This window comes from Bombyx mandarina, chromosome A1, assembly GCF_030267445.1.
Source record: "Bombyx mandarina strain Sakado chromosome A1, ASM3026744v2".
Classification (NCBI taxonomy): Eukaryota; Metazoa; Arthropoda; class Insecta; order Lepidoptera; family Bombycidae; genus Bombyx; species Bombyx mandarina.
The window spans coordinates 899,474-911,059 of NC_143234.1; the positions used below are offsets into that span (position 1 = coordinate 899,474).

Genomic DNA, 11,586 nt, shown 5'->3' on the forward strand with positions numbered 1-11,586 from the left:
ACTATTATGTTTTAGCAGATTGTATTATTATTATTATCTCTGGTAAGCAGAGTGAGGGCCAGCTCCAACAGTATCCTGAGTATGATCGCAAGCAGGCTGGACTGTGTATACATGGGTCGCTGTTTTGCCATCTCCCATGGGATGTTACGAAAGTAATTCATTGTGATGTAAATATAACTACTAACATAGGTCTAAGTCTTATTAACAATTTATATGAGTCATGGTTACTTGCAATAAAAACATTATTATTATTATTATTACTAGCTTTTGCCCGCGACTCCGTCCGCGTGGAATAGTTACTTTGGCATAACACTAAATTTTACCTCCACTTCATTTACGTAGAAAGTGAAAATATTTTTGAATTATAGAATGTTAAGGAGTTATTTAAACCACTATTATGAAACATTATTTATTGGCGCTCCACTTGTATTGGCCTTGCCGTGATGTTATATAGCCTAGAGCCTTCATCAATAAATGAGCTATCTAACACCGAAAGAATTTTTCAAATCGGACCAGTAGTTCCTGAGATTAGCGCGTTCAAATAAACAAACTCTTCAACTTTATAAAATTACTATAGATACTGAAGCTGATAAGTCGAAAAAGCACCATCTGTAGAAATGCGATTTAAAAGTTTCATTTTTAAATTTTATTGATAAATTTTAGATGAAGCGCTCCATATAAAGAATTATCTGTAATGGCTTAAAAAGTGTAGCGTATGCTATTATTTTCTCCTAACTATTCGTTGGTAGCCTAAGGGGCTATTTCAGTTATGCCCAGGTGGGTAGGCGAACTCACGGGCTCAAACTGAGAGAATTTTCTTAGCAAGAGTGCTTCGCAGAATCTACTACCGGATCGGAATCGCGACCCGCTAAGAAGGGCGAGAAACTCAGTGGGCTGCGTCGGTGATTAGACGATCATTATACAAAATAAAGTCGGCCTTAGTTCTCAAAGGGTGGCGACATTGTAGTGTTCGTGAGTACTGGTGATCACCTAATATCCGATTGAGCCATGCTCACAGAAAAAACATTTCAATTTGGTCATGGACTGTGTCTATGAATAGAATATAATATCTTTATTGAAAACAATTAATTAATTAAAACTTTATTAGTGTCAGCCCTGAAATTATTTAATAATATTTTAAAAGAAAAAAAAACGAGTGTACTGTATTTATTTATGTAAATATTAGTTAAATATAAACTCTTTTATGCAGTCAATTAAAAAGCAACATTAATTAAATTATTAACAAATAAAAAGTTTCAAATAAAACACCCAAGGATACATTAATTATTTTTATTTTATAGGTGACTTAAAATTTAATATAATATTATGACACGTTTATTGCTTTTATTAATAATAAGTGCATTATTGTACTTACTTCTACGAATTATTAAATAAATATAATTTTACAATAATACAATAAATAAGTCGTTGTCTCTTTTAATAATCATTAAAACGAATAGAATTGTTATTTAAACATTAATAAAATGTTAATTATTAAATAGTGTTATAAATAATAACGTTATTTAACAGTTAACATTATTTAAAAACATGAAATCGTCCCGTTTTTGAGTTTACATTCGAAATGTTCATTACAATAAATTTTATTTACGTTTTTGGATTTAAAAAAAAATTACATACATACCTACAATTAAAATAATTATTTGTAGTATTATTTAAAATTTAAGATAACTTATAATTATTATACATTATGCTTCACGATCGCTTTCTTTGAGGAACAACGCTACTAATTCTGATAAATACATCCTGAGAACAAACCAACCTATAGCCTTAATTATATTATTAAAATAAATAATAAATAATTGGGAACAACTTACGCACGGTCATCCGGCCCCAAATTAGGATTCCTTGTGTTATGACCACCAGAGATTGACATACATACATATGTTTAAAAATATGTATGTATTTATACATATATAGGTTATGTATACATATATAAATAATAAATCTCCAGACGAAGAGCAAAGGAAACTGTTCATCACACGAATGTTTGTCCGATGTGAGTATCGAACCCACGACCCTGAGCGCAATAGTCAATGCGCTAACTACCGCACCACTAAGTCAGTCATTATTCAGTGCAATTATTACAGCCTGAATGTTTGCATTAAGCTGATAAAATAAACAGAAACAGTATTGTAATGATTGTAATGCAATAGCGTGTATTTATAAGTATACTTCGCTCACTGACTTATAAGTGTTTTGTGAGCATGGGATTTTCGGTTCCATTTTGCCGCGAACTATTTTTTTTTAATTGCTTAGATCGATGGACGAGCTTACAGCCCACCCGGTGTTAAGTGGTTACTGGAGCCCATAGACATCTACAATGTAAATGCGCCACCCACCTTGAGATATAAGTTTTAAGGTCTCAAGTATAGTTACAACGGCTGCCCCACCCTTTATACAAAACGAGACGCATTACTGCTTCACGGCAGAAATAGGCAGGGTGCCACCACTCTACCTACCCGCGCGGACTCACAAGAGGTCCTACTCCAACAATTACGCAAATTATAATTTTTCGGGTTTGATTTTTATTACACGATGTTATTTCTTCACCGTGGAAGTCAATCGTGAACATTTGTTGAGTACGTATTTCATTAGAAAAATTGGTACCCGCCTGAGATTCGAACACCGGTGCATTGCTCAACACGAATGCATCGGGCGTCTTATCCTTTAACTACAGACTAACGATGATTCGGACAGATGTGGGATAATGCTATGAAACATTGACCTATAGGTCGATGCCATTCTGTTTCGACAGCCGATTACCCGTAGACGCGGTGATATCCTCTACTTATATCCGATAAGATAATGGGAGGACGAGCTGATGTAGGACTGTCATTGGATTTTATACCTTAACTGCTATTATAGGGAGTATAGTTTCGATTACTTAATCAATGATGTTTCAGTGATTACAAAATCAAACCATACTCGTCGCTCGACCCACGCCCTAATGTTTTTTATTTTTATTGCCCGTGTAGCCAGACAAGCATACAGCCCACCTAATGGTAAGCGGTTACCGTCGCCCATGGACTTCGGCAATGCCAGGGGCAGAGCCAAGCCGCTGCCTACCGTTATGTACTCTCCACAAGCCTCGTTTGAAGAAGGATATGTCATAACGTTTGTCTAAGAACATTTTTTTATTTCTTATAGTCTTTATTTCTAATGTAATCGAAAATGGATCTTGCGAAGTAGATAACGTAAATAAATACCACGCTATTGCAGTACAATATTAATATCAATTGGAAATGTTTTGTTTTATGACATTCCATAGGTTAAATTTTTTTTATTTTTTTTTATTGCTTAGATGGGTGGACGAGCTCACAGCCCACCTGGTGTTAAGTGGTTACTGGAACCCATAGACATCCACAACGTAAATACGCCACCCACCTTGAGATATAAGTTCTAAGGTCTCAGTATAGCTACAACGGCTGCCCCACTCTTCAAACCGAAACGCATTACTGCTTCACGGCAGAAATAGGCAGGGCGGTGGTACCTACCCGCGCGGACTCACAAGTGGTAGTAAACTACTAAGTAAACTACTGGTGGTAGGACCAGTTTAGTAGTAGTTTACCACATTAGAACCGTAAGGTCGGATGAATACTTTGGAAATAAAAATCTCACTTAAATTGCACTTGCCTTGTCTTGGGCATTCGATCTTTTTAGAACAAAATCATTACACCATAAAATTTCGTATCATTGCATACAATAAATTTCTTTTCCTATTTCGTTACTAACAATTTGAGGCAAACTTTTTATTTCCATAAATAATTTATTGATTACAATCAAACTCTTCAATAGCTATAAGAAAAGATAAATACTCAAAAGAAACAAAAAACTTGACTGTTTTGTATTAAGAATACGAATAGAAACAATACCTTTGAACCGATGTTAGTTTTGTAGGTTGAAGTTATTGAAATTATGTCAGCAACGCCGAGAGATTAACACATCAATAATAATGTGAGCTAAGCAATTTTAATGGACTCTTCGCAGCCCGTCATGCTGAATGAATTCAACAGGGACATTTTGGGAAGCTACATTACTTCTATGATATAATATAATAAACTAGCGACCCGCCCTCGCTTCGCTTCGGAAACTGTAATTTATTATTGATTTCTCCACTATTTAATGGATGTTATTATACATATAAACCTTCCTCTTTAATAACTCTATCTATTAAAAACCGCATCAAAATCCGTTGCGTAGTTTTAAAGATTTAAGCATACATAGGGACAGATATAGGGACAGAGAAAGCGAGTTTGTTTTATGTAGTGATTAGATAAGTGACGGAACTTCATTCTTAATATATGAAATAACTTGAAGTTGTGTTTGTGATTAACATATTAAAAACAAACATAAATATTGAAACTGGTATCGAGTGGCTGTCGATTGGAGTGTACAGTGTGTTTAGTGCGAGTTTTTTAACGTTCTCGATAGCGTAAAAGTTAACTTATGGAGTTGGAACAACGCCCCTAGCGGCAAACGTAGGCAAACGTTCCAATTCCATACAAATTTGAGTTAACTTTTACGCTATCGATACCGTTAAAAAACTCGCACTAAGCGCATAGATATCACAACGTGAATGCCACCAGCCACCATTAATCATGTGGTCGGAGTCTCAATTGCGTTATAATAATAACAGTTAGTTATTCAAACCGAAAAGACTGCTTTGAGGTAGATCTAAAACCTAAAGGTACCGTCTCACCTACATGGGCGAGCCCACAATACCAGCGGCTGCTAGGCTAGTTCAAAAAAGTTTTTTATTACTTCATGATGGCAGTCATCCTTGGGCAGGCGTTAGGTAGGTACTTCTATAGAAAAAAAAATGATATGAGTGTCTGTGTATAATTTGGTAATACACAGGACAGTTTTTCGATACTTTAACTTTTAACTCTTCCATCAATGACAAACAAACAGAACATGTTGTTAGAACATGAATTATTAAAGTCTTCGCAAATGAAAAATACTGTTTCGTCTGTACGGTTCACGATTTCATAAAAATATCTAAATATTTTTAAAGCTAGATGCAAAAAATAGTTTTTAAAATGAAATTACAAGTACCACAAAAACTCTTTAAACAACACGATTCTTGAGGATCTATTTGTTGAAAACACTATGCCGCCATTAAATTCAATCAGCATTACATAATAAATACTTCATACCAATAACATATTGTATCATTTATCATTTAAAACATTTATCTTATAAACTAATGTCTTCTTATATCATTACACCTAATACACACGTCAACAAGAAGAATTTATAGTTCATTAATAATCGAATTATGTATAGCATTTTCATTTAAATCTATCATTCCAATAACAATATCACATACATTAATATTTTAACTAGACATTTATTATAATAATAATAATCAACAATAATAAATTTTCGTTTTGTTGTTATTATTGTATCGCATTACAAAAGGACATGTCGCGTTAACGGAAGCATTGTTATTTTTATCTTATAGTGAGATTGCAAATGAATATCATTAAATACGGAAGGGATTTAATAAAATTATGGCTTCATGGATTTCTAAAGACGACATCCAATACGAATTCCCTGTTTCCATCGTGTTGGTGTTTAATGATTATCGTATACAGGCAGGCGACACGAGATTTGTTATTACAATAGTATTGTAATACCAAATATCCGACCCTTCAAACTAGAGTGTGTGATAACTTCATCTCAGAAACAAGTTGGATGATAGTATTTATCCGTACAAGTTCACAATACGTCTTATCACCAATAAAAACAAAATAATTGAAGCGACAATGTATTTAGCATTTGGTGTGATAGGACTGAATAATAATCAAAAATTGACAATGATTGTCAAAAATTAAAAACTGTTCGAAATTTTTGTGCACCCATTTGTAATCACAATTAAGTAAAATTTGGAGGGCTCTGGCAAAAATTTGATGATCGCGCCAATACCTGTTGTTACGTAATACAATACTACAACAATAATATACCTATTTACTTTATTATTTCGATGATACGATTTTTGTGTGATTATTTTTAATATTTAAAATATAATTTAATCATTACAATAATGTGCGTGAATACATGAATAACGATAGCGACAGCCCGACTATAATTTATTATTAAATGTTTTTTTATTTAATAAAGATTATCATACATATTATGAATCACATCACTAAACACACAGTTTAATAAAGTACGTACAGAATAGCGAATTCACAGACACCATTGTGATAATAATTATTATAAATAGTAAGTTAGAGAAGATAGCATTAATCTAATAAGATATATCTGAAAAGGTTTAATTTTAGCTTTAGGCATTTTGGATGCGGTTATATTGTTTACTGGTGAAGATTGGAAGATGAGCTTACCCTTCAGTACTAAGGAGTTACCGGGGCCTTTAAACAAAATGGCTGACTCCATAACACATGCTAGAAATCTCAATTATATCGGTCTCATTATACTAATCACTGGCCATTCCTCCTTCAGATATCCTATGACTTTCAAATTGAAATAATCAGGACTTTGTTATCAGCCCACACGGGCTCGACGCGCCCTACTAAATGAGTCGTAATAAATTTGATGTACAGCGTTCTAATTTATCTCTTAAAAGTAGTTAACAATAAAAAATGTAAAATGTAACAAGACGAATAATTCAACAACGTTATATATGATTTTAATTTTCAAATTCTCAACTATTATTAAATTAAGTTCCTTGGACTGTTGTAAATATTATATCAAAAGGATTGCTGGTTCTTTTTTTAGAGTGACCATTTGGGGTTATTGTATTTGTTTATTATTTTGTTCTATTTTTCAAAGAGCCTTCAGGTTTTCTTGCAATTGAGATTTGTTTATGAACAATCGGCATTGAAGGTTCCATTCAAATGATAAGAAACGTTATATCCTGTGGGATTAAGTTTATTTTTCCTTTTGGAATTACTTCGAAATATCATTCTTTAGACTCAGAAATTAGAACAAGAAAAAAGTACGAAGAAGACGAAGTTACTTTCACGTGCCACATTTGTATTTCATTGAAATAAGTCAAGAGTAGTTGTCTCTCAGTAGCGCAATACCCTTAACAATCATGTTTTTTTTCCAAAGTGGGAAATTTACTATGAAAACCGATAATTTTTTTTAAACATTTTTTAATATCATATCTCCGTTTATAGCTGAGCTGAGCTATAGACTTTGGTAATAGTCAACCACCATCTTACAAGTCACTTTGTGTCCAACACTCATTAATTTAATGGTCACTGTAAAAGAAAAACGAACACCAAAAATATCAGCATCTAAAAGGAGATTATGAAAAATAAATCATTTATTATTAGAAGTAGTAACATAGTGTAACGTCGAATTTTCAACACTGCGACTGCTGTGCCGTTTTAGATAAGCGTTATTAAATGATGCCAGTTATTGTAATAAATTAAATCATAACATTGCCTTGAATAATTTTTTTTTTCAGAATCTTGTTCTACTTATATTATTAGATACAGAAGCATTACTTTCAATAACCATTATTCATGTCATTATTTAATTTGGAACATAGTAATTTTTTTCTTTGTTATAATTCAGGATTTCGAACAACTTTGGTTTTGTTAGATAGTAAAAGAGGTTAAGTGTGTAATTACTTTTTTAAATTTACTTCATTGCTACCAATAATAGTCGTAGTCAGTTTTTTTGAGGTTTGACATTTTGTATTAAATATCTTCAATACGATGTTAGAACAAGATTTGAATTAGTTATTAATGAATTTAAATGGACGTCACTATTCGACCCACGTTAATCCTTGGAGGACATCTACCGAATATCTTAAAATTTGACTATATTGTCTTCGTCCCTGTATGATAATGTAAAGAGTGAGGAGACGGATGCATCTGTATGTCACAATCTCAAAAGACTTATACCTTCGGATTAGAACACAAATAATCTTTTTTTTTATTGCCCTTGTAGGCAGACGAGCATACAGCCCACCTGATGGTGAGTGGTTACCGTCGCCCATGGACTTCAGCAATTCCAGGGGCAGAGCCAAGCCGCTGCCTACCTTATGCTTTTGTAAGGATATACGTGTTTCTAGGGGCAGGAATTGTTAATATTGTGCTATTTAAGATTAGGTGATCTCATGGTTCCACCAAAATTCAGCGGCTGACTATTGAAGGCATTGTAATGAATACCCATAGTGTGAAGACGAAAGTTTAATTGGGAATCAGTTAAAATTTTTCGTTCGAATATTTTGTTTTGAAATTAATTATCAAAACCAGAAGGAATAAGTCCATTAGACGCTCCAAGAAACAGCAATGGTATACACTGAGATACTAATCGTTGAAGATCTGCACACAGAAGCTGACATCACAAATATCTATTAAAATACAACATTTAACACTTATAATACATTGAAAAACTACGTACATCAACCTTAACACAAGTACAACAATCATTATCATCTATAAAATATGTAAGCCATTCGCGTGTGACGTAAATACTCATGAAATCTTTATATATTATATATTTTATTTAATATTGTCTAATTTACATTCCTCACAATACTAAAGGAAAATCCTGAGCAGGATTTCATAGAAAATATAAGTTATTATAGCGTTTTGATTTTCTCGATATGTCAGGCAGTATAGATACTAGGCCACATAATATCAGTTGAACAATTAAATATATGAATATATAGAAAATTGGGAATTTTATGTACGCTTCGCCTCTTGGGTAATACGATCTACGGTTCAGAGCCAATCTGATTGAAGAGTAGGACCACGTGGCAGAAAATAAATAAATTACTGAATTAGATTTGAAATGTAAGAAATAAGCAACTTTTTTTTTATTGCTTAGGTGAATGGACGATTTTACAGCCCACCTGATGTTAAGTGGTTAATGGAGCCCATAGACACCTACAACGTAAATGCGCCACCCACCTTGAGATATAAGTTCTAAGGTCTCAAGTATAGTTACAACCCCACCGAACGTGGTCTCGCCTTGTCGCGGCGGTGGGGCTTAAGCGTGCACCCCGATACCGTGGAGCAGCGTTGTCTGCACAGGGGTGCCGTGAACAAAGAAGACTGCACACCGTGTTCCCGTTTCCCACCTTTGCTGGACAAAGGGAGCGTGAAGCGGGAGAGGGCTTCCTTCTGGAGCCCTCTTGGATGCTAGGCCATGTCCCCGGCAGCTCTTTGGCTGCTAAAGGGGAAGGCCCTCCAGAGGAGGGTACCGGTACGCCGGCGTGGCCACACCGTGGTCAGACGTGTGGGTCTGTCAGTAATGGTAGACCCCACGTGGATGAGAAGTGAACCGGAGGGCACTCCCTTCCGGTCGCTGGTTGCCATGTCCCCGGCTGCCTCTTGGCGGCTACAGGGGAAGGCCCCCCAAAGGGGGGGTACCGGTTTACCGGCGTGGCTTCGAAGAAGCACACCGCAATCCCTACCGAGTAGGGGACGGGGGCTGCTGCCTAGCAGGGGCCGTGAGGATGCGAACCTCTATAAAAAATGCCCCAATCCCAAGTTTTTGACACCTGACGATGGGATGAATGGCTGGAGGGAGTCTAGTCCCAAGGGTTGTCCCATACCGTAATCCCCACTTGGTGGGGGGCGGGGGCCGCTGCCTAGTAGGGGCCGCGAGGATGCAAACCTCTATAAAAAATGCCCTAATCCTAAGCCTGTGACGTGCCCGGTGATGGGATGAGTGGCTGGAGGGTGTCCAGTCGTGAGGGCCGTCCCAGGGGACCGACCCCTGGTTAAATACCAAAGGAACGAAATGAATGATGGCAAACTTACAAAAAACATTACCCCAGGAGGGTACCACTCTAGGTGGAGAATCCCTCCGTGCTTCCACTTCGGTGGGAGCATGCTGCCCCACGTATTCTGGGGGGGGCAAAGCATGCCACGATGAAGGGGGCTGTGCGACGGGCAGCGGAAAACCCGTCGAACCGAGGTGTGCCAGCGCTGGCTCGACGCGCTCTGCGCTCGTCAGCGACTGCGAGGCGGCTGGCCCGAAAGGAAAAATTAGGCGGAAGAGAAAGTCGAGGGGAGTTTCTTCCCGCGAAGGGGAGGGGGGGCAAACGTCGTCCTCTGACACGGATGCCCCACCGGAGAAAGTGGTGGTAGTCTCCGATTCGGCCTCTGCCGCGGAGGAGATGCCGCCCCCTAAAGGGAGACCCGCTCGGGGGAAGGGCGCACCGTCACCGGCGCCGTCATCGGCGTCGATGTCTGTCGCCTCGCTGGACGGGCGGACGACAGACGAGGAGGAGGGCGGTCTTCGGGACCCTGCCTTGGTCATAGGCAGGGCCATGAAGACCGTCAAGTCGTATGCGGCGACCAGTGCCAAAACCAAAGCTGCTGGCCGCAGGCTGCGGGAAGTCGTCTCGCGAGTCTCGAAGGTTCTGCCTTCGGTTGCTTCCGCCAATGACCAGGTGGTGCAGCTGATGGCGGAGAATTCGAGGCTCCGAGCACAGCTACAGGCGCGGCAGCGGCCCGATGGCAAGGTTGCTGCTACCAAGCGGGTAGCCGCGACGAGGTCGTCGCCCGCATTGCCGCGTGCCACTGGGTCGCGGACTCCTCCGGCATCTGTGCCGGCGGTGTCGCCGCTGGTCTCCGGGGTCCCTCGGGGTCCCTGTCCCTCAGCGGCGGCTGGCGACCCGTGGCCCGTGCTACCACCATCGCGCGAGGTACAGCGGCGTTCGCGTCTCCCGTCGCCGCGGTCTAGAGAGGCGACGGCCGTCGAGCGGCAGCAGGGATCCGCGGGGCCAAGGATCTTGGGCCTGCCGGAACCGAATTGCTACAGCCTGGACGAGATTATCGACCGCACCGTCCAGGCTGTAATGGAAAGGCTGGGTGGCGGGCTGGCGGCTCTCGAGGCGAAGCGTGTTGTCTCTGGTGACGCTGAGCGGCCTGCGCCTACACCTGCCGCGGTGTTGGGTGCTGCGGTGACCCGCTCCACCCCCGTACAGGCTCCAGCCACTAGGGCGGGCCCGGGGCGAGACAGAGCCAAGCGGGGGGGCGGCGCTAATGCGAAGTGCACATCGCAGGCGCCTCAACCCCGTCCGCTGCCTCCGCCCCCGTCTAACATGGACGAGGGGTGGAATGTGGTGGCCCGGCGGGGTGCCAAGAGGGCCGTACCGACAGCTCCACAAGTGGACGGAGCACCGGCCACCGCGGCGTCTCAGGCTGCTCCCCAACAGGGTCGAGCGCCTGTGGCCGCCAAGAAAAAGAAGACAAAGAAGAAGTCGTCGCGCGCGCCGCGGTCGGCGGCAGTGGTCTTAACGCTGCTGCCGGCCGCCGAGGCCAAGGGCATGTCATACGGAGATGTAGTCTCCCGGGCGCGCGCGGCTATTGATCTGGACGAGATAGGGGCGGGGGAGGGCCTCCGCTGTAGGCTGACGGCCAATGGGGCCAAGCTACTAGAGTGTCCCGGTGCCGATAGTTCCGGCATCGCGGAGCGTCTGGCGGCGAAGCTCCGTACGGTTCTGCCTGAGGAGGAGGTTCGAGTGCACAGGCCGGTCAAAATGGCTGAATTGAGAGTGACCGGCCTGGACGACTGCACCACTAAGGATGAGGTGGCGGCGGCTATTGCTGCCCGGGGCAACTGCGCCCT

At 40.3% G+C, this 11,586-nt stretch overlaps 1 protein-coding gene across 1 annotated transcript; it reads right to left on the reverse strand.

Annotated features, from left to right (window-relative positions):
• Positions 1 to 1,274: 1,274 nt before the first annotated feature.
• Positions 1,275 to 10,808, reverse strand: LOC149499452 (uncharacterized). The gene has a single exon (XM_089739791.1). It carries the CDS (start codon positions 10,282 to 10,284, stop codon positions 9,418 to 9,420), a length of 867 nt encoding a protein of 288 aa, XP_089595917.1. The 5' UTR covers positions 10,285 to 10,808; the 3' UTR covers positions 1,275 to 9,417.
• Positions 10,809 to 11,586: the final 778 nt, after the last annotated feature.